This window comes from Ipomoea triloba, chromosome 9, assembly GCF_003576645.1.
Source record: "Ipomoea triloba cultivar NCNSP0323 chromosome 9, ASM357664v1".
NCBI lineage: Eukaryota > Viridiplantae > Streptophyta > Magnoliopsida > Solanales > Convolvulaceae > Ipomoea > Ipomoea triloba.
Window position 1 is genome coordinate 26,640,560 of NC_044924.1, and position 24,948 is coordinate 26,665,507.

At 36.2% G+C, this 24,948-nt stretch overlaps 1 protein-coding gene and 2 non-coding genes across 3 annotated transcripts; 2 read left to right on the forward strand and 1 right to left on the reverse strand.

Annotated features, from left to right (window-relative positions):
- The first annotated feature begins 2,439 nt into the window (after window positions 1-2,439).
- Window positions 2,440-2,533, forward strand: TRNAY-GUA. Its single transcript has 2 exons — window positions 2,440-2,476; window positions 2,498-2,533. It is a non-coding gene; the product is annotated as a tRNA-Tyr (tRNA).
- Window positions 2,534-2,594: 61 nt separating this feature from the next.
- TRNAD-GUC lies at window positions 2,595-2,666 on the reverse strand. Its single transcript has one exon. It is a non-coding gene; the product is annotated as a tRNA-Asp (tRNA).
- A 3,238-nt stretch (window positions 2,667-5,904) lies between these two features.
- Window positions 5,905-18,966, forward strand: LOC116030097 (mediator of RNA polymerase II transcription subunit 14). The gene is made up of 8 exons (XM_031272222.1): window positions 5,905-6,364; window positions 8,257-9,333; window positions 10,887-10,984; window positions 11,943-12,117; window positions 13,138-14,083; window positions 14,258-15,276; window positions 15,641-16,731; window positions 17,883-18,966. Exons 1-8 carry the CDS (start codon window positions 6,152-6,154, stop codon window positions 18,691-18,693), a joined length of 5,430 nt encoding a protein of 1,809 aa, XP_031128082.1. The 5' UTR covers window positions 5,905-6,151; the 3' UTR covers window positions 18,694-18,966.
- The last annotated feature ends 5,982 nt before the right edge of the window (window positions 18,967-24,948 follow it).

Here is a 24,948-nt window from a genome sequence, read left to right on the forward strand (position 1 = left end):
ATATTAAGAGTTATGGATTATTATTATTATTATTATTAGGAAAATTATATTAAGAATTTTAGATTATTATTACTACGGAGTATTATTATTATTATTATTATTATTATTATTATTATTATTATTATATTAACATAATAGATTTTAAATCGAGGCTACAAAATTTAATATTATTATTTTATTTATTCAAGTATAGTAATCACCATTTTTTAACTAATAAGTGTGAATTAGTATTGTGCAATTAATGATAAAGATTAATAATAATTGGATTCAACAATCAATGATACAATGACCCATGTTTAGCTTCCAATGCACCATTTTTTTATAAAATGAAGAATTGGAATGAGAAAACGAACAATTGGAATGAATAATTGAGGATTTATTCAAGTATAGTAACCACCATTTTTACCAAATTACATAAGCATCCATAAATGGGGAAGATCAAGATTGCAAATTCTACAATATATAGATGAGCATCCGTAGATTGCTAGTTATTTTGCACAGTACAACTAAAAAGATGGATAGTTAAATAAGGTATTATCATTCAAAATCTTGTAATACAAAGTTACAATACAATGTTTTTCCATTAGAAATTACCAATCAAAGTAATGTGATTAAAATATATATAATTATAGAAAACATTTGATTGTTCACTACAATCACTCTGAAAATTGTAATTTTACATACGTGATACGCCCATGGCAAAATTGGCCTAGCTACTTGAAACCTTATCAGCAAAAATTAAAGCATATTGAGCTGTTAAAATCAAACTAAATCACAGTACTACAAAATACTCTATGAAATGCAGACTACACCATAATGATCTCCAACATGCAGAATGAATCAACTAAAAATTAAATCATACTGCATACCATAACAATTCTACGCGTGTTAAAGTTCGATCTTCGACTTCGTAGAATTACAGATTATAGATCTCTAACTAATAGTGAGAGCACTGATATTGGTACGTTGTGAGAGAAGAGTCATTTCTCATCATTATATAGTGGAGGATAAACATAATATGGAAGATTTTTCAAAAGGAAAGTATAATTAATTTTAATTTTATGTAAATATAGATGATTGACATTTAAAAATTTTACTACAATATTATATAATTTTTTCATTCTAATATAGTTAATTACATGTCAATTATATAAATATATATAGATATATAGATATAGATATAGATTATCATATCACTAATCACCAATCACCAATTAATTAATTAATATCAATATCAATCTATATAAATATAAATATTAATATATAACAATATTACCATATCACTAATCACCAATCACCAATTAATTATTCTTTTTTAAAATAATCACCAATTAATTAATTAATATTAGTATATATTAATATATTATATATTAATATATTAATATTAAGAATAATACCATATACCATATTATCAATTATCAATTATATATCACCAATCACCCATCACCCATTAATATTAACAATATTACCATATTATCATATTATCATTATCATATTACCATAATAATATTATAGGATGGATAATTAATAAAATAATAAAATAATAAATAAATAAAATAAATGATTTTACCAAAATACCCCTAAGTTTTGGGGGGAAAATTTGGGAGGAGGAAATTGTTTTTATATATAGCATAGATTGAGTGGGAGGATGAGATGAGGGAGTGTGAAGAGGAGATGGTGGAAAACGAAGGGATTGTCACTTTTGACATAATTGAGAGAGTTGAGCGGGGAGACGTTGCAAAACATGAAATTGAAAATGGGAGTGAGGAGATATGGTATCAACCCTATGCTAAAGATGAGGGAGTAGTAAAGGAGAAGAGAAGTGAAGTTCAAACCATCATAGAATTGTAGAAATATTATATCGAAAAAATATATGAATATAGGTGTGGCTTTAAAGATCTTAACTAGATATTTTAACAATATATATTTTTATATATTGATCTTATTTATACAAAAAAAATATAAGAAATAAAAATTAATATATTTAAGTGATAAATGATAAATTTGTGCTATTTTTATGAACCTAAAATATTGCTCCATTTGTCTTATTTACCAACTCTTTCTTCTTTGTTAATTTTCTTTGGTATTTTTTTTTACTTATTTTAAATTTATTTTTGTGTGTTTAATAGTACTTTTAGTAATATATAAATTTTGTATAATAATACTGAACTTAATATTATGAAAAATTGAATTAAAAATAACTTCAGTCAAGCCTCGTTAACCGAATCAGACACATAAAATGGGACGGAGGGAGTAGTATAATTTTATGGACAATTTATAATATTAGTATTATGTTTATGAACCTAGTCAATGATATGATTTTTATGAATTCGAATCATACTACAGTGGCTCCCAGTCTCTAACCATAATAAAATTACTTGTCTTAATCCAATTTCAAATATGGTATAAATAAAAACTATTGGGAACACAGCAATGTATCCGACCTTAGCTCAGTTGGTAGAGCGGAGGACTGTAGTTGGAGTCCATCCAGACTGAAATCCTTAGGTCGCTGGTTCGAATCCGGCAGGTCGGACTTTTGTTTGTTAATATTTCCGTGTATCCTCAAACGCAGGAAATCCAAAAACTATTAAAAACGCCGTTGCCGGGGATCGAACCCGGGTCACCCGCGTGACAGGCGGGAATACTTACCACTATACTACAACGACTTCAATGCCTATACTTTTTACACAAGGGTATATATACTATCTAAAAGAGCCATCCATCATATTGGGATGCACCAGACAATGATGCAGGGGATATCAAGGAAAATAGAGTCAAACACATCAATTATATACTGCCTTACATTGTGAATCTTGATCCAAAAATTCTATATATGCAACTAACATAACATATTATGTATCTTCAATTAATAAATTATGCATCTGCAAATAAATTAAAAGCACACAATATGTTAATGACATATTATGTGCATGCAGTTAACATATTATTTGCTTATAGTTAACGTATTATGTGTTTATAGTTAACGTATTATTTATATGTACTTATCATATTATATGTCTTTAATGTTAACTGCAGACACATCATTTAAATGGGAGTGAGGAGATATGGTATCAACCTATGCTAAAGATAAAAAGATCACCAAGGGGGGAGTAGTAAAGGAGAAGAGAAGGGAAGTTCAAACCATCATTGAGATATTATGGGTGGTGTGCAATACTACATTTAGTTCAATCATGAAAACTGTTCTTCCTTTCCTCGAATTTGAATTCAAGGATGTCCGACATTTTCAGACATACCTTAAGAGCATGGTAGATGGGACGCTTGGTAAGGTCCCAAAGTCGGTATGTTTCGAAGGATAATATGTATCGCGTCTAGCCAAAGACGTTAAATGTAACGCTTCTTGGGAGGCACCCCAAGGATATCTTGTATATAGTAGCATTTTTCTTCTTGTTTTCTTGTAAATTTCTTGTTATATTTGGCCCCATTTGCGCTAACCATGCAGATAATAGTGTTCGGAGGCATTTTTGTTCCACAAAAGAGTTAAGCAGTTTGGGAAAAGTGACTGACTGATGAACAAACAATGGTATACGATACAGTCATCAATGATGTCATACAACAGCATGGTGGTTTGTATTTCGTCTACAGCTACGGTGGTACTGGAAAAACATTTGTTTGGAAGACACTATCTGCAAAGGTTCGATCCAAGGGAGATATTGTAATAAATGTTGCATCAAGTGGTATCGCCTCATTGCTACTACCAGGTGGAAGAAAAGCACACTCACGATTTGCAATACCGATTGTTTTAACTGAATATTCTACCTGCAACATTAGTCAAGGAAGTCAACTCGCATAACTTATTACCATGACAAAACTAATTATTTGGGATGAAGCACAAACACTGCTTCGAAGCCCTAGACAAAACATTGCGCGATCTCATGCGGTCAAAAGATGCACAGAGTGAGGTAAAACTCTTGGTGGTAAAATAATTGTTTTTGGAGGTGACTTCCGACAGATTTTGCCAGTCATCCCTAAAGGGTCTAGACAAGATATTGTCCAAGCAACAATCAACTCTTCTTACCTTTGGGAAACATGTAAAGTACTTAGGTTAACAAAAAATATCCGTCTTAATACACGGGAGCCTGGAGTTGACATTCAACAAGTTCAACAATTTGCAGCATGGTTAGCTGATATTGGTGATGGTAATTTGGGAGGACCCAACGATGGTTATGCAAACGTCCAAATCCCTTCTGAGGTGTTATTGTCATCAACTGATAATAATATAGCAACAATTGTTGATAGTATATTTCCAATGTTCAAGGAACGAGGATGTGATGAAGAATACATGAAAAGTCGTGCAATATTGGCTCCAACACTTGATGTCGTCAATGAATATATGAGTGACTTGATATTGCTGAGAGTAAAACTTACCTAAGTTGCGACACAATTTGTAAGTCTGACTCAAGTAATAGTGTACTTTTGGATATGCACACTCCGGAATTACTAAATGGTCTTAAAGCTTTTGGCATACCTAACCATGCATTAACTTTAAAGGCTGGATCTCCAGTAATGCTGTTGAGGAACATAGATCACTCACTTGGATTGTGTAATGGAACAAGACTGGTGATTACAAGGTTATCTGATCATTTGGTTGAAGCAAAGATCATCACTAGGAACAATGCATGTGAAATTGTTTTGATTCCAAGAATGTCAATGACACCCACTGATATAAGATTGCCATTTAAATTCCAAAGAAGACAATTCCCTATAATGTTGTCCTACGCAATGACTATAAACAAAAGGCAAGGTCAAACATTGTCACATGTAGGGTTACTTTTGTAAACACAAAATTTTGAATATATATATATGGGAATTCAAAATTGGGTTACATGTAGTATATCAATATGGGGTGTGGGTACAAGCTCTGGATATATGGTCCTTTGATTCTTCAGTTGATGTCTTGAACACTCCATTGAAGGGCCTCCGGATTTCAAGTGGCTTGATCTTCAGAGAAGAACTTATATGCTTGTTCTTTTGAAGGGCCTCCGGATTTCAAATGGCTTGATCTTTGTTCTTCTGAAGGGTCTCCGGATTTCAAATGACTTGATCTTCAACTGGAGGTTTGGATCAACATGATAGGCATGGAGGAGCTTGGGACTTTCAAGGTCATGGGGCTTTTATTTTCATGATCATGATCTCTAATTCTCTAAATAAGCTTCAAAGCTATTTCTATGATTTTTCCTAGGACCAATACATAGAAATAAAAGGTCCTATTTATAACTGTAGGATAAAGAGTTTTGATAGGTTCAAACTCTTTTGATATTATCTAACTAACAAATTAGATAATATCAATATTATCCAAATACATTCAAATATGCTAATATTATAAAATAATAAAAATTATCAAATTTTAAGTGTCAACAACTTTTAAGGAAATCGATGTTTGTTCACGGTCAACTTTACGTTGCTGCGTGAAGGATTAGTAACCCAAAAGGTTTAAAAATTTCTATAGCAAATGAAGGGGGAGACAGTAATAATTACACTACCAATGTTGTATACTATGAAGTATTTAATAATTTGTAACTTTTATTTCTTTACTACAAATTTTGTGTTACTCAAAATTTTATACAATTTGATGTATGTGAGTACTATAGCAAAATAAATTTGATTAATTAATAGCATTACTATCGTACAGGTAAAATACTAGTTTAATTATATGATATTAAAGTAAACCCCACAAATAAAGAATGTATGGTTTTTTCTTCTAGGTGACTTAGGATTTACTAAATTTATTTAATTATATATTTAGTATTTTTGAGTCGAGGTTAAAAGTCTCTCCTAATATAAAAAATTTGTCTTATTTATTTATTTATTTATTTTAAAGCTTGTCCGAGAACATTACTCCGGTAAAGTTACCCGGGTATATATTTAACCCTCTCTCCCTCCTCTTTCTCTCTTTTGACAAATTCGTTCGAGACTTGGGAGTTTCGAGTTTCGACGCAGCAGCAGCCATAACCGAAGATTCTTCAGCTAATACTACTGCAATACACTGCACCGGAGGAGTATCATTTCGCGACTTTCTTGTTTCTCCGGTTGCGGAATCTCGAAGCCCTAACCTCTATGATTCGACCGAGTAGCTAGATCGAGCGGCGAGGAGGAAGAATTGGGTTTGTGGGAGCGGAGGGATTCTTGAAGAATGGCGGCGGAATTAGGGCAAAAGACGGTGGAGTTCTCCACGCTGGTGAGCCGGGCGGCGGAGGAGTCCTACGTCTCGCTCAAGGAGCTGGTGGAGAAGTCCAGGTCCGCTGACCTCCCCGATTCCGACAAGAAGCGTGGGATTCTCCAGTACCTCGTCAAGACCCAGCAGCGCATGCTTCGCCTCAATGTCCTCGCCAAGTGGTGTCAACAGGTTAGTATCGATTGAAGCTCGTATTTTGCAAATCTTCTGCGCTTTTGTTGACTAGGAGATAGAGTCAAGAAAGAAAGAAGCGTGTGAAACTAGGATATGGATTGAAAGGAGGTGAACTGAATTTAGAAAGTTTAGCAGGTCATTTAGTCATTTTGATTTGATAGGCAATTGTGGAATTGTACTTGTAGGACTGGTTTTCGTTTGCTTCTTCTTTTTCCATTCTCTGTTTCATTTTCAAATCAGCTTTTGAATTGTTTGATTACAGTGAAAAATGGAGAGAATTGAATACAAAATGATTTGATAAGGAATATTGGTGGTGGAGAAGTAGGATATTGATTGAAAGGTGGTGAACTGAGTTTAGAAAGGTCATGTCATTTTGATAGGTGGTTGTGGTGTTGCTCTTGCAGGACTGGTTTTCAATTACCTCTTCTTTTCGCTTTCCTGTTTCATTTTCAAATCAGCATTTGAATTGTTTGATTACAGTGAAAATAGAGGGAATTGAATATGAATGAATTGATTTGGAATATTGATAATAGAAACACGCTGAAGAAGAAGCTTCAATGGATTGAAATGGGTTTCATTCTTCTGGATAAACATCACAAAATGCAAGAGCAATAACATATACATGATGAGAGAGAGATGCTTAGAACACACTAATGTCAGCAGATGTAGAAAAACAAAGATTGAACAACTAAAATTGGAAGGAAACTGGAATGACTAAAAGAACAAAAATAGAAAATATTTGGAATAAATCCATAATATGCATGAGTCCATCAATTGATCCCAATTCAATTTAAAAAGCGTCCATTGCATACATTTCTATGCTTAATTTTCTGCACCTCCAACTTGCATAAATAAGACCCTAATTTATAACATTGTTGTTTAGTGGGTTCTAGTAATTGCGTATACCTGTTACTTTTATGTCTAGAAAACTAGAAGTCTGCAAAATCTATTCTCAGAGAATTTAGAGCATGTGAAAAATGTAGGAAGTTAATTTTGCAATTGTTTGAGGCGGAAAGTTTAAGGGCTTGGACCTCTGTATGTGAAATGGTGATATTGAAGTTGCATGAAAAAAATTAGTTCCAGTTAAGGAACTTGGGATGCCATACAAATTTGTTTTGATATGTTATATAAATCTATGTAGTTTTTATTGTACAGGAAGAATGATTTCAAACTGAATTATTGGGTTTTGTTCTTCAGATTTGTGTTTTTTTATTGGAAATTCTAGATGGAGTTCCTTGTTTGTTTGTTTGTTTGGCGTTTTTTCCCCTTCCTTTCTTTTTTTGTCTGGAAAGGCTATGTTCACTGCGAGTTGTTTAGCAGACCAATTAAGCAGAGGGAGTAACTTTAGAACCCTTAACTGTGGATCATTTTTCAGGGAAATTATCTGCAATAAACCTTGTGCAGTACTGGCTACAGCCTACAAGATGGATAAACTTAATTCTGCCTTAGCACACCTACTTGATCATCTAATTAATGCTTATGAGAACAGGGAAATTTGTTAGGTGATTTATTATTTGTTGGGGTTGTAAACATGTGAGTGAAGTGTTTATCAGTTGGTCAGGATGTGAGAATTTTATACTGTATTCCTGGATGATTTAGGAGGCTGGAGAGTAACACAAAATGCATAATACAAATGGAAAGTAGGAATATAATCTGTAATTTTTTTAAAAAGACATTTTACACCCCACTTTCCTACACCAAAGAAAGACATTTCTGAGAATAGGAGTTGTAGAAAGGCAATTCAGTTTTTATTATCTCATTTGCTGTAGTTGAAATATTTTGATTTTGGCTCATACTTCATGGTTCGTTTGAATAAGCAGGTCTTAGTTTTAGCCACTTTTAGGATTCTAATGAATTTCTTCTGCAAATTCCTTTTGTTTATTGTGCAGGTCCCCTTGATTCAGTACTGTCAACAACTTGCATCAACATTATCAAGTCATGATACATGTTTCACTCAAGCTGCAGATTCATTGTTTTTCATGCATGAAGGGCTACAACAAGCTCGTGCTCCCATCTATGATGTTCCTTCTGCTATTGAAATTCTTCTTACTGGATCTTACCTGCGTTTGCCAAAATGTATAGAAGATGTGGGCATGCAAAGCACATTAAATGATGATCAGCAAAAATCAGCTCTAAAGAAGCTAGATGCACTTGTTAGGTCTAAACTCCTTGAAGTTTCACTTCCCAAGGAAATTACAGAAGTAAAGGTTTCTGATGGTACTGTTTTGCTCCGTGTGGATGGGGAATTTAAGGTTCTAGTTACTCTTGGTTATAGAGGACACTTGTCAATGTGGAGGATATTGCATCTAGAGCTTCTTGTTGGTGAGAGAAGTGGTATGATGAAGCTTGAAGAATCGCGTAGACATGCTCTTGGAGATGATCTCGAACGGAGAATGACCACTGCAGAGCATCCATTCATGACGTTGTACTCTATTCTGCATGAACTGTGTGTTGCACTTGTTATGGACACAGTTATAAGGCAAGTACAAACACTTAGGCAAGGAAGATGGAAAGATGCAATTCGATTTGAGCTCATATCTGATGGTACTGTCGGACAAGGTGGGAGTGCTGGCTCCATGCAAATGAATCAAGATGGAGAAACTGATTTCACTGGTTTACGTACTCCTGGCTTAAAAATTTTGTATTGGCTGGAGTTAGATAAAAGCTCCAGTACATCTGACATGGGATCTTGCCCATATATAAAAATTGAACCAGGTCCAGACCTGCAAATAAAATGTCTCCATACCTCATTTGTAATTGATCCGATGACTGGAAAGGAAGCTGAATTTTTCCTTGATCAAAGTTGCATTGACGTTGAGAAGTTGCTACTCAGAGCAATCTGTTGTAACAGATATACTCGCTTGCTTGAAATTTTTAAAGAACTGGAGAAAAATACTCGGGTCTGTCGAGCTCCAGGAGATGTTCAACTTAAGTGTCAGGGTGAAACTCAAGCTGAATACAAAATGGTTAGTCATTTCATATTATATTTTATTGGAATAAATTCCAAGCTTAAGTCTTGCCCTTTGAACTATTATTTGGCTGAATGTTTAAGTGAACTTATCAACCATATGCCAGGGTATTAGGACTCTCTTGGGGAAGTATGGGAAATGTTGGGAGAGGTATACTTCTTTGGGTTGTGACTTGAGAACTATCTGAACTACTTCAATTGTCTGTGATTAAAAAGGGTGAGAAGCTTAGGTTTTCCTTGAACTGTGCAAAAGTTCTAGACTTTTAGGGTTTGACCTAGCAAAGTCCTCTTGGTGCAGTGTAGAAGAAGACCATTTAAAGATCTAATAACATCTTATTCTATATTTTGAGGAGTGCATGGTTGTTTGAGCTACTTCACATAGAATTGTCATTGTATTCCTGCACACCCTAGTGCTTTTTTCTTTTTTTTTTTAATAAATAATTTTCAAAAAGCATTCTGCATCATTTTATTTTAAATAAAAAAATGTTCAGCTTAGAAAAGCTTGTGTGATCTCTATAGCCTATTGGTATCTTATGGCTGGTATTCGGTCTTTTCTTATTTTACATTTGACTAATTTTAATATGTCTCTAGTCTATGACCCTATGGACCCCTTAAAGGTTGAAAATACAAAGTGAATTACAAGCCTGTAAAGGCTGTAGTACTTTGTGATTTTTAGAATTTCAATTGTTTGCTAAAAGTTCTTGAAAAATGCTCACGTGTTTTGAAGTTAATTCCTTTGTTAATTTAAGTATACCATAGGTCAATTGTATCGTTTTTTTTTGTTTGACTTTTGAAACAATTTGGAACCTTTCAAAACTCTTGCAATGTTCATAAATCATTTTCATTTAATAGAAAAATTCTCTGTACTTTTATTGTAACTGATCTATGGTTTGGTATTTTTCTTTTCATTGAAGTTGTAAAATTTCTGTTTCTTTCTTCGTTCTTTGTAGCAATGTCCTTTAGCAACTCATGGATGCTTGAGGGCATGACCTAGTGAATTTTCTGTAAAGATATGATTGTGTTCTAGAATTTTGTTACCCATTCACAATGAATGGGGAGACGATTCAAAATTTCATCTTTGAGGCCTTCCCATTTGACGAAAGAAACTTTAGTAGAACAGTTAGCTTTCCTGATCTTGTTCCTAGGGAAATCCTTTGGTGCAGTAGTTCAGAGCATGATAGAATGATAGTTTAAGTGGTAGGTGAGAGCACCAAGTATTGTGCCAGAACCTTAAACCTTCGCACATTTCAAATTCAAACTGAATATGCCTGAGGGAAAGTCTTTAATGTTCACCTTCATCATTGCCATATTTTGCCACAGTCAACCTTTCCCAAAGCATCCCCTCTTCTCTAGTGAATCTCCACAACAATTCTGAAGCACTTGGGATTCAAATTCACTTTGAATTAAAAATTACAGAATAATGTGATGTTTCTTTTACAAAACTCTTGCTATTGACATTTGACATAGCATCAATAGTTTCTTTTGTCTGACAGTTTACTAGAAATCTAATTGTCTCATATGCTTTTTTGCTTAACTGTTTCTTGTTTGCAGACGGATAACAAGCTTGACCTTGGAAAAGATGAAGGTCAAGAAGTCTTGCTTGTACGTGCCTATGGCTCTTCGTTCTTCACCCTTGGAATAAATATAAGGTTTTCCAATTTAATTTTTATTCTTTCAAATTTATGTAATTCTTAAATATGTCGCTCGTCATGTGAAATTAACCGTTCTTATGCTTGAATGCTGGCATGAGCCTCTTTGGTTCAAGGATACTTCAAACCATATGTGGTTTGAGCCTATTGTGTATTATTATGATACATTACTACTTCAATGGGTAAGGGAAAATGTAGAAACAAAGGGAGAATTTTGCAAATCATAGAATGGTTAATTGGTGAATGGTGTATTCTGACTAGAATTTGATGTGACCATAAAGATCTTGAAGATTGATATAAATATTGGCCAATAAATGAGTGTGCTTGGCATCAAAGCAAAATGCCTACAAAAGGGTCAATGGCCCATAGCAGACATGAGAATGCTAAGATTGCTAAAATAAATGTGTGGGAAATGCTAGACAGGATCATATTGGAAATGTGCAAGTGGCACTGGTTTAAGATGAATTGACAAAGAATAGATTAAGATGGTTTCAACATGCTCTATATAGGCTTATGGACTCCCCAATCAGGAGAAATCTTACTGTAGTTGTAGATGGCATCTGGCAAGAAAGGGATAAAAAAATTGCACAAAACTTATGAGAATAACTCTTGTTTAGAAAGTCATGCTAGTGTAGGAGCATTAATGTTGAAGTTGGAGAAATGTAGTTGATATAACCAACTCCATTTTATTGGGATTGGGTCTTAGTCAAGTTAGTTGCAGGAAATTATGTATTTCTGACAAACTGCATAAGATTGGTGTAAGCTAAAATATATTTTTGAGATAAATGTAGCAATGCAGGCTTGCAAGCAAATGTCTCTCTGCACTTTACTATGAGGCTGCACCCAAAACTTAATGTAGCAAGTTGTTCTGCATTTCACTATAGGGGGTTCACCCAAATCTTGATTTCTTACTTCGTGTTTCAGAGACTTAACGTATGTTTTTTACTCTCGCATTTAGGATTGGACGCTTCATTCTTCAGTCATCCAAGAATATTATATCATCATCAACACTAATTGAGCATGAAGATGCCCTAAACCAGGGGACTATGACTTCAGCTGATGCTTTTATAAGCCTGAGAAGCAAAAGCTTATTACACTTGTTTGCTTGTGTTGGAAGGTTCTTAGGCCTTGAGGTATATATGTACAAATTTTCATCAGTCATGTTAAAAAATGACTTGTAAACAAGTCATAAACAATTAATTAGTGTTAAAATGACTTGCAAACAAATTGAGTAAACTCATATTCACTGAACCAATTGCAAGATGGCATGTTAACTCACTTTCCTGGCAAAATATTTCTTCCTTAATCAGCTTTGGGTCAATGGGGGGACATAGCAGTAGGGATTTTTCATGTGTAGATGTAGAATGACTCTTCTGGTTGGTTCATGGATGAATAATTTCTTGGTTTTACTGTTCAAGTGCATCTTAGACCTGACAGATATAGTAATAAACAAGCTATGCTGTTCAGGAAACAAGTCTTCTTCTTCTTCTTCTTCTTTTATTTATTTATTTATTTATTTCTTTTACAGTTGTTTAAAAAATGGTATCCTTATCTAAATGTATTAAGACCAGAATGGGCGCTGTTGTTATTTTGTTAAGTGTCAGACACCATTTCCATATGCATTTACTCTTTTTGAAGTTATACTAAGTGCATTAAGAAAATTCTTTTTCTAAAGCTGAATGAAACTGTGTTTTAATGGTTTCATTAATCCATTTCTAATTTTTGTAGCAATAAATTTTGGTATTTCATGCTGAATTAGGATAATTATTGTTATTATTTGTATGCTTTTTGTTAAATCATCATCTCCTGCTTACTGTGTTTTAATGGTTATCATACCTACTATATGCATTTTATGGGTGATTGTAGGGAGATTAAAAGGTCTTTTTGTTCTGTCTGACAGGATTTATCCTTCCAAGTGATTCTACTCAACTTAATTTCCTGATTGATCTCTGATTGGGTGTATACTAGTACTTTTTAATATTAGAGGGCATAGGCCAGTCAGTCACTGGCTGTCTGACCTAGCCTCATTGTTTATTGTTAGTTGTTATTCTTAGACGATTTAACTGAGCTTGTAATTTTTTCCAATAGTGTAGCAATGCTTGTCATTCTCTTCTTGATAGATGGCTGACTAAGTATATAATGTACTCCTGCAGGTTTTTGAACATGGTTTAGCATCATTGAAGCTGCCAAAGAATATTGCCAGTGGTTCAAACTTGTTGCTTATGAGATTCCCGGAATGTGGTAGCTCTTATTATTTGCTAATGCAACTTGACAAGGATTTCAAACCACTTTTCAAGTTACTAGAAATTCAGTCAGATTCTTCAGGAAAAGCTCAATCATTTGGTGATTTAACCAACTTTGTCCGTTCCAAAAGTGTTGATGTTGGTCAGATGCAGATTTATGAGGATGTACTGAATTTGAGTCTTCTTGACTACAGGAAATTGTTGTCATCTTTACGTGATAATACTACCCAACAAATTGAAAGCAGTAATCTTAATAAATTTAGCTTGGAAGGTTCTATGTCTATTTCTTGTGTTTCTTCTAATTTCTCATCCATTGTTGATGAAGTGTTTGAACTAGAGAAAGGGTCATCTCTTCCTTCTATGACTGGTGCAAATCCCCCTTATAGATTTGTCAGTTCTCCTGCTCCACATTTTGTTCCGGGGTCCACAAATTTGCATAGTTCAAAAGCTGGAACATCGTCTCCTAAATGGGAAGGAGGAGTGCAGATGTTGCAAAATAATACTAGTAGTAGTTATAATGTTTCAATTTACAAGGGGATAGTACAGTCAGGATCCACCAGTTCGTTATCCCCATTTCCTGGAAGAAGTCAAACTATGAAGAAATTGACAGCTTCCAGGTCTGAGCAAGATTTGGTGTCTCTAAGGTCACCACATTCTGTTGGAATTGAATCTTACACATCAAAGGATGAAGATCAGCTGCCTCGGTCAGCTCAACTTCTATCTCCACCAAACCGAAATAGCCTTCCAACTCCTGCATCAATTGGAACATCTAATGCCCCAAAGAGCTCTCCAGGGGGCACAGTATCTGCATGCCTTAGGGCTTCTGGATCTAACTCATTAGTTACAAGTCCCCTATGTAAGATATTTCTTCTTGCAAATATAACTTGTTATAACTTATAAATGTCTGCACCTTGTCCATTTCTCATTTTTCTCTGAGAAAGTTGTTGGTTTGTATATGAATATGAATATGAATATTTATTTGTTTGTTGTGTTTTGTAATCACTCTTAAGTTTCCTTCCTGCTGTTTCAGCTCAAGTCACTTCTGCTACATGTACAAATTCAAGTCATGATTCAGCTTCTAGACAAAATAAAATGCCCAGAAAGCGTACAGTTTCAGATTTATTAAACTCACTTCCATCTCTTCAAGGAAGAGAATCCAGCGAAGGATCTTACAAGAGAAGAAAGGTTGTGGAGTCTGCTAGCATTCATCATCTTCAGTCGCAAATGCTAGTTTCTTTGGAGATATCTGGTAAAACTGATGGTTACAGTTATGCTGATCTTTTAAATGAAACTCATAAAGGCAATGCACCTTCTACTGTATATGTTTCTGCCCTTCTTCATGTTATCAGGCATTGCTCACTTTGTATCAAGCATGCCCGACTTACTAGTCAGATGGATGCACTTGAAATCCCTTATGTTGAAGAGGTGGGTCTTAGAAGTGCATCCTCAAAACTGTGGTTCCGACTTCCTTTTGCTAGAGATGACACATGGCAACACATATGCTTGCGGCTTGGGAGGCCTGGAAGCATGTATTGGGATGTCAAAATCATTGACCAACACTTTCAGGACCTGTGGGAGCTTCAAAAAGGTGGCAGTAGTACTCCATGGGGTTCTGGTGTTCGAATTGCCAATACATCTGATGCAGATTCTCATATCCGTTATGATTCAGAGGGTGTTGTTTTGAGCTACCATTCTGTTGAGGCTGATAGTATCCGTAAATTAGTGGCTGATATCCAAAGGCTCTCTAATGCTCGTGCATTTGCACTTGGAATGCGGAAGTTACTTGGTGCAAGGACAGATGAAAAGTTGGAAGAAAGCAGTCCAAATGTGGATAGTAAAGTACAATCTGGACTAAAAAGTGCTGGTGACTCGGTTGATAGGATTTCAGACCAAATGAGGAGAGCATTTAGAATTGAGGCTGTTGGACTTATGAGCCTGTGGTTTAGTTTTGGTCAGGGGGTTCTTGCTCGTTTTGTTGTTGAATGGGAATCGGGTAAAGAAGGCTGCACAATGCATGTTTCACCTGACCAACTTTGGCCACATACCAAGGTTTGTTTTCCATCCTAAAAATGGATAAGATATTCCACAACCTATTGCTCATCATTGATTTCACTAAAGACTAACAGTGTACTTGAGTCCTTCCGTTTGCTGTAACTTACAGTCTTCTGTTTATTACACTGAAACAGCTGTAAACTTAGAAAATAAGAAGTCTTATCTTTTCACTAGGAATTTATTGCAGTAATGATAGGACTAAACCTTACTTTAAGAATTTGTTTTTAGCTAAATGATATTGGCTTCTTGGTCAATGATGACTTCTGTCAAGTGATTCCTTTTTCATTATATTGTTGTTTTTAAATACTTCATTGCTCCCATTTCCCTATGAATTAATTTGTTGTGATTCTTCAACCGACAGTTTCTCGAAGATTTCATCGATGGAGCTGAGGTTTCATCACTCTTAGATTGCATCCGCCTCACAGCCGGACCTTTGCATGCTCTTGCTGGTGCAACACGACCTGCACGAGCTGCTCCTGTGTCTGGGGTTACTGGTATTGTAGCACCTGCTCCTATTTCGAAACAGGCTGGTTATCTGCCATCTCAGGGGCATTTGCCAAATATCTCAAATGCAAATGTTAATCAGCCTTCATCCGGTCCTGGAGGCAATCCTGGGGCACCAACTACTTCTGTTCCCCTTGGAGCTCCGAACCACCCTACTGCTGCAATGCTGGCTGCAGCTGCCTCTGCTGCTGGGAGAGGTGGCCCAGGCATTGTTCCTAGTTCACTGTTACCTATTGATGTCTCTGTAGTACTTCGTGGTCCCTACTGGATTCGCATCATATATAGGAAACGTTTTGCTGTTGATATGAGATGTTTTGCTGGAGATCAGGTTTGGTTGCAACCAGCTACTCCACCTAAAGGTGGTTCAACAGTGGGGGGGTCACTACCTTGTCCACAATTTCGACCCTTCATAATGGAGCATGTTGCTCAGGAACTCAATGGTATAGATTCTAACTTTTCTGGTGGTCAACAAGCAGTTGGGCTAGCCAATTCAAATAGTTCGAATCTGAATACAGGACCCCAACATTCAGCTGTCAATGCAAACAGACCCAATCTCACAAATTCTGCCGTAATGGCTCGTCAAGGAAATACTGTTTCTGCTCTTAATCGTGTAGGTAATGCTCTTCCAGCATCATCAAATTTATTTGGGATGAATCCTGGGATGCCTTTACGCAGACCCCCTGGCTCAGGTGTCCCTGCACATGTGAGGGGGGAACTCAACACTGCAATTATTGGACTTGGGGATGATGGAGGATATGGCGGTGGATGGGTTCCTCTTGTTGCACTCAAGAAGGTTCTTAGAGGCATTCTTAAATATCTTGGAGTACTGTGGTTATTTGCACAATTACCAGATCTTCTCAAAGAGATTTTAAGGTCAATTCTGAAGGATAATGAGGGCTCACTATTGAATTTAGATGAGGAACAGCCTGCCTTACGTTTCTTTGTTGGGTAAGATTGTCCATTATTTATAGTTCTAATATACCATGCCAATTCCCCTTCCCAAGATTCAGTCACCTGTCCTTGTTTTATCAAAGTCCTATAGTTGTCAGTCAACCACTGCACACATATATACATTGATGCATACCGCATACGTACATATATTACATATATAAGTACACGCACACATGCACACCTACTGTTATGTGTTCTTGTCACAGGCTAAAAAATGCAAAAGAAAACAGAACGAAGAACAGTAATGAAGTGCAGTCAGAAAGGAAAAATAAACTTGGGTTCTCTTGAACCCAAAACTCCCTAGCTCCCTGTTGGGATCAAATTTCTGCTTTTATTATTCCAAATAATTCTCCATTTTATAGTGGTTGATAACAATGATTCACAGGGTAATAACTAATTACCAATATAAACGGAAACTCAATAACTAGTTGCTTAATCCAAATACAACAAAGTAAAATTAGCTAATTTAATATGTCAACTTCCATGCCTGGTGCTCTCTTTTTTTGGTGATATCCGTGTCCCCAAAATGCATCACATCCGCATTATTATAAAAAATGAGACAATTTATTACTCTACTAAAGTTAACATGTTCTACAAATATTGGCAATGTTTTTCATATATTGAAGCTGTTGCATAATGACTTGGTCTTTGCCGTTTTCAAAGTCACTTCTCTCAATATAAGTTATGAGGATTGCCTAGGTCTGAAATTTTATTTTTATTTTCCTTTTGTCGTTCTGTTAAGCTCTTGGAGCTCTTGATCATAGTCTGTAGAGGAGGTGATGGCTGGAAGATATGTATTTTTACCTTCTCCGAAGCTTGCTTCTTCTGTCATTCAAAACTAATGGATCTCCTTACCTTTTTATTTGAACTGTTAAGATGATCTTGTCACTCCTTTATACCAGAGCTTGGTTTTTATTTGTTATGTTCATTTAGTAAGTGCTAATGTATTTTATGCATGAAACTGCTATGGGGTTCTTGCATTGTCTAGATCTGGTCCATAACTCTTATGTAGAGTCTAGTGATTTGTGATGTGACAAGTTTTAGCCCTGAGGGTTGAAGTAGTATTGTAAGTTAAAATGTTTAATAAGCTGGTCTGTGATATACTGATATGGCGCTTGTAACTTTTCTAATTTCGTTTTCTTCTGCAGGGGCTATGTTTTTGCTGTTAGCGTACACAGGGTTCAACTTCTTCTCCAGGTCCTCAGTGTAAAGAAGTTTCATCACTCCCAACAGCAGCAGCAGCAGCAGCAAAACCCTGCAGCTGCCCAAGAAGAATTGACCCAATCGGAGATCGGAGAGATATGTGACTACTTCTGCCGTCGTGTTGCATCAGAGCCCTACGATGCTTCTCGTGTTGCTTCATTCATTACTCTGTTGACTTTGCCGATCTCAGTTTTAAGAGAGTTCTTGAAACTCATTGCGTGGAAGAAAGGGTTGGCTCAAGTCCAAGGAGCTGATGTTGTCCCTGCACAGAAATCCCGTATCGAACTTTGTCTCGAGAATCACACAGGATGTAACGTGGATGGGAGCTCTGAAGGCACGAACGCATCCAAGAGCAATATTCACTACGATCGTCCTCATAATTGCGTTGATTTTGCTCTTACAGTTGTCCTCGATCCTACTCACATACCTCACATAAACGCTGCTGGTGGTGCTGCTTGGTTGCCCTATTGCGTGTCCGTCAGATTGAAATATGCATTCGGTGAAAACCCTAGCGTATCTTTCCTCCGAATGGAAGGGAGCCACGGTGGCAGGGCATGCTGGTTGCGAGCCGATGAGTGGGAAAGATGCAAACAGCGGGTGGCTCGAACCGTTGAAGTGAACAGCTCTGCTGGCGGGGACCTAAACCAAGGCAGGCTAAGGCACGTCGCTGATAGCGTTCAAAAAACGCTGCACGCTTGCCTCCAGGGACTGAGAGAAGGCAGCAGCGCGGGGCCGTTGGGAACCATTGGATCTTGAAAATTGAAATAGGCAGGCATTAACCCTGGTATGATCAGAACAACTTTATATTTGTTTTGTTAAACATAGATCAGTGAGGTTTCTCCACCTTAGCTTGTACAGCTCATAATATTTTGTAAGAATAATGTCTTTAATTTCTTACAAGTCTGTTCTGGATTATTACACACATTATTCAACTTTATGGGGACTGAATTACTAGTGTAAATTAGCAGGTTGTCAGGAAACTTAGGAATTTTCTTTCTCAAGTTTTGCAACTATTTTATTTTCTTTTCGTCATGTTTGGTAACATAGTTAACTTATCAACAATTTTGGCTTATTTGCTTACTATTAATTGTTTGACTTGGTTAAAGAGTCAATATAAGTGTTTAATTAAGTGTTTGCCTGAGGATCTGATGAGCATTCTCCAGCGGGACACCGCAGGCTTTGCCACTAGTAGACGCCGTTAACTTCCGGGACCTTGGGTCCCTCTTATTCACCAAAAAAAATAAGTGTTTAATTAATTAGCTTTTTGTAACAATTTATTGTTTCAAAATACTAAAATTTGAAAAGTTGTTCAAAATAGATTTTTCGATCAGTTTTTTAAGAAAGTTATTTTGCATGTAATAAATTATTAGCTAATAGTTAATTTATCAAATATTTTTTTACAATCAACTAATGCTATCAACTATTCAAACCTACTAATTCAATCACCTAATAGTTATTTACCAAATATCTCTTTTGTTTTTTGTTTTTTGTTTTTTGTTTTTTTGTTTTTTGTTTTTTGTTTTTTTTTTTGTTTTTCTGGAAAAAGCTCTTGGAGAGTGGTTGAGCATGTTTTACCAATTATTATTAATTATAATCATGAAATAAATTACATGAGAAAGGGGAGAGCTTAGAGGAGATTATTTCAAGTCTTCCGTGTATTGTGTGACATATGAGGACAAATTTGTTCTTTACAAGGGTATATCACTTATTTGGTCCTTCAATTATTAGCGAAATGTCAATGTAGTCCCTCAATTTCATATTTATATAATTTGGTCCTCTAATTAACTTAATGTTGGTTAAATAATTCCTTCCGGTAATATTCCTGTTAGGACTCTGATTAAGCCTGGGTATTTTGGTCATCTCATGTCTTTAGCCCTCCCTCGTCCTCCCGCTGCTACTTCTGCTCCACCCTAGCCCCAACACTTATTTGCAATAGCTGCTTCTCGATTACCGCCATTTGATTATCGTCCACGTGGACCTTAATCGACGGCAGATTAGCCATAAACTGCGACCCGAAAAGATGAGGTCGTATCTACCATCGGGGAATCGGAGACGGATTGAATATCTGAAACATTAATTTTCGCATTGTTTACACGACCAAGTTTACCGCTAAAGGAGGCATCCAATTGCGCTTCCGCTTCTTTTCCGGTGGAATTTTCGTTCCCGATATCATCGTCGAGTCCGAGAAGGCAATTTACCAATGAGGACTCGGAGAAGACTTTGGTTAAAGTAGAAGTAGCTCCATTAAGCACGTTGAGAAACCAGTCATCGGACTTGGTTGAGCTCTCAATAATCGACCTGATCGAAGACATCGCCTCGGACTTGGAAGGGAAGAAATAAGCGGAGGCGAAAAGCTTAAGCGGTCGTTGAATTGGCATTGATGCGGTCGTAGACGTCGATCATGTTCTCCAGGTCCTCGCCCGTGGTGACAGAGATCAGGGAGTCGAGGTCCTCGCTGGGGAGCTGATACTTAAGTAGAAAAGCGCGGTCGTTTAGAAGCGTATTGGAGAGGCGAAGAGAGAGGTCGGAAGGGGGGGTGTGGCCGCCGACGTAGCAGAGGGACTTATTGTGAGCCCACCGTAGCTGCACATCAGCCGCAACTTCCCCCCGCCCTGCTCGACAGGGAATGACGGCGGTTCATCCCAAGAGTCGATATTGCAGGAGCGCAAGGAGAAGTCGGAGTCAGCGTAGTTGGCATGGGCTGATTACAGCGCAGTGGCAGTTGTGTCACTGTTATATGAACAACAGATGAAGTCAACGCTTGTTATACAAAGAGGGAGGGAGGGAAGGCTGACCAAAATGCCTAGACTTAATCGGAGTCCTAACCGGAATACGGCTGGAAGGAGTTATTTGACCAACATTAAGTTAATTAGAGTACCAAATTATATGAATATGGAATTGAGGGATTACATTGACAGTTCGCTAATAATTAAGGGACTAAATCGGTGATTTACCCTCTTTACAATAAAGATAACTACCAAGTTCATGAACTAGAATAAAATTTATTTCACTTTTGGTCTTTTGATTATGGTGATATTTTCATTTCTTTGTTTTTTGGTGCAATTTTCATTTCTAGTCTGACTTTGATTGTTTCATTTTTTTCTTTTTTATTGACTTCTAATAGTGTTTCACGTTTAATTTCAAATGTTTAAAGTGCTTTTAAATGCAATAAGGTGAGATTTAGTGAAATTTTAAAGAAGAGTATTTAGAATTATTTAAAAATGAAAGTTATTATAATTGAGTGATCAAACGTGGAAGGAATCCAAAATATAAGAGAAGACAAGAAGTTAGATACTAACAAAGAAAGAACTCCTAATGCTATCTTCACTTATGCAATTTTCTCACTTTCAAAATGTCATATCATTGTAACAATTACTACATTGTAACAGAGTCAATAGCATTCAAAAAAAAATGTCATATCACTAAATTTGTAATTATTCACTAATTCTACATCCATGCATTTCTCTCTCATCTTTAAAAAATGGTCCCACTATCACATCACTTTATAAATTTTTTTTTTATTAAGAAAATACTACTAATAGTAATTTTTATTAAGAAAATACTACTAATAGTAATAATAATAACATTTAACAGGGTGTTTGATTGGAAGGAAGGAATTAGGAGAGGAAATCGGTGGGAAAAGAATAAGCTAGGAATAAAGTAGGAATTCAAATTACATTGTTTAGTAGAAAGAAATAGAACTATTGGGGATGAGAAGGGAAGAATTGGTATAATAGAACTATTTGGGTGGTCAATAAATTAAGCTGTCTAGGGCTCAAACCCACTCCCTTTCATGTGGAGTGTAAATTGGGTGCCACTAGACTACAAGGTCTTTGGCAATAAGACTATCTTTATTCTTATAATACTCTCACACGAGAACATGATCCTCTTATAAAAAGTGAAGATTAATCTCAACCGTTCATCATGATTTATCAATGGTGGGAGGTCTCCTCCATAAGCTAATTTTGGTGTTTTCAAGATGACATGATATCTTTTGTGAAAATTATTATTTTTTCTTTTCTTGAAAGCTTGCAAAGTACACAACTAGCTGCCAACAACCAATTGGCCGTCTTCTTATACTTATCTCTTATTTGTTTATGTTTTGTTTTGATTATTTATAATAATAATAATAATAATAATAATAATAATAATAAAACTTTTAATTAAGCACTTGGGGTGCTTTATTTCATACTTATTCCGGATTGCATGCAAGCACCACCAAGTGTTTATCTAGCATCGTAGTGCTCCTTTCCAAAGGAGCACTAAGCTTCGTCCGGAAGGAGCTACAAGCTCTGGATGGAGTTAAGTGATTCAACCACATGATCACAAAATCATAATCATCAATATTGAAAAAAAAATCAATTAGAAAATGGGTTTAAAAGAGTAATAAAAAAAAATGTTCACCTAAAAATAGGAAACAACAATCTACAAAAAATCAATACAAAATAAAAATCACAAGAGTGGCTACAAATTTAGAATAAAACTTAATTGCAATTTCATAAATGATAACTAAAACTAGGTAAAGTAAACCAAAATTTCCACAATCCACACAAGCAGCAAATCAATAAATTCAATTCACACTATTTCACAAATTCCTTTGATATGAACAAGCAAAGCATCAATACAACTTAAGAAATTTAGCGAATTAGGAATTTATCTTTTATGAGTAAAGGACATTGAACCTGAGGAGCTGTTACTATTTGACGAATGAATAGTCAATGGAATGGCTTATCGAGATGTTGTCCTACTAGCAAAAAGCAAGAGACATAGGTGGCGGTTTAGTGGATGGCAAAGCTAATCAGAGGCGCAAGTAGAGGCGGATTTGGTGGTCCGTAGAGTTGTGACTAGAGGAGCAAGCTAGAGATAAAGGCGTTGCAGAGCAAACCCTAGTGAAAATTGGACTCATGATTTGGTGGCTAGGGTGAAGTTCGAAGAATTAAAAAGGTGCATAGAAGACTCAGGGTTGAATCCAAAATGCAAATGTGTGTGTGTGTGTGTGTGTGTGTATATATATATATATATATATATCGAAACGACGTCATTTTGATATTTATATTTTTTGGCCCGTGGAAGCAACTGCTCCATTACCCCCATGCCAAATCCGCTCTTATTGCCAACGCATATGAAGTGGGTTAAAGTAGGCTTGTGAAATTCTAACTTATTGTAAGGTGATCACTTTGCAATGACACCCTAATAATGACATCTTGGTTTAGGAGTACTAGGACAAGCAATTGACACTTATTGGGATTTTTATTTTTATTTTTTTGCTTGCTTGCTTGGGGCCATATGGTATCTTTTGGTATCAATTAGGACTTTTTTTTTTACCATGGATTCCTATACCGGAGCATTTGGGTACAACGTCATGCATTCCTATACCGGAGCATTTGAGAAAAGTATTTAATGGTCATATGTGATCTTAATTTGTCTAGGAAAAGGAATGGTGGTGTCTGAGGTTGCTACGAATCTCTTTCTCTTCCAATTCTTTCACGATGTGGATATGAATCACACCCTTGAAGGGAGCCCCTGGTCCTTCGACCACAACCTTGCATATGTTATACTTAAGAACCATAACACCTGGCATCACATCCTCAAAATTATTGCACTTTCATCTTCAAAAACTCTAAAAGTCATGTTGTTGTATGAGAAGGAACCATTCAAGAAAGTGGATTCCAACTTTACTAAGATGCATTCAATCAGGTCTAATCTAACACAAAACAAGTAATTTCCAGAATCCAAATGCTGAGGGTTACCTATTCACAAGTTTTCTTGTAGCCTCCACAGAATGAGCTTGGAGAAGCACCAAGTTCAGTCTTGATTAGTTCAACCTTGATTTCCTTGAAGCATGGCTTTTCCTTGGCATTCAATAATACATTTAGAGGCCTCCAATTTTGTTGAGATGTAAAAGTAGTCAGAGAAGTTAGTGGCAAATTATACTGTGCACCACGGTGCACATAGCAACGTGCACCACGGTGCACATAGCAACGTGCACCACGGTGCACATAACAATGTGCAACACGTACGTAAACGACGTCGTTTTAAACATTGTAAATTAATCGTCCGTTTTTTTTTGGAAATCACGTTTTCCGTTTCGGCCGGTCCCTGTATTTATGTTAATATTCTGTGTATTCCAGGCAATCATTCTGTGTATTCTAGGCAACCGTTCTGTGTATTCATGTTAGTAACACATGTTGTGATGTGTTTGTGCATTCGAATGTTTAGGATGATGAGTTTTGTGTGTCTTGTGTCAATATTCTATGTTAGTACTGTCAAAGCGTGCTGGCCCGCTCCATTAGGCCCGTCCCACCGCAAGCCTAATTTTTGGCGGGCTTTTGCGGGCCGGCCTGTTAGGCCCGCGGGTTAGGATTCATACAACCCTAACCCGCCCCACGCGGGTTGGCGGGCCCCGTGGGCCGGCCCGCGGGCTTTTTGGTTTTTTATTTTTTTTATTTTTTATTATTATTATAAATTATAGTGTGTACACATGAATATAAATATATATTCATGTGTACATGAATATATATTTATATTCATATGTACAATGTGTGTGCATATATATATATATATATTATATTTTTTTTACTTGGCCCGCGACCCGTGCAGGCCACGGGTCAATTCCGGCCCGCCCCATTAGGCCTGCATTTTTGCGGGCTTATTTTTTCATGACCGTAACCCGCGGGCTTCGACCCATTTTGACAGCCCTATTGACCTATTCTGTGTATTCATGTTATTAACACAGGTTGTGATGTGTTTGTGCATTCGAATGTTAGGAGAATGCGTTCTGTGCATTTTGTATCAATATTCTTTCTGGACAAACATTATGTGTATTCTAGGCAAACGTTCTGTGTATTCTAGATAATGATTATGTGTATTATAGATAATGAATTTCCTGGATTCATTCACATCCGCGACGACGTCGTTTACGTACGTGGTGCACATTGCTATGTGCACCGTGATCCACGGTATAACGATTGGAAGTTAGTATAACCTTTTTTTTTTTGTATTGCAGTTGCA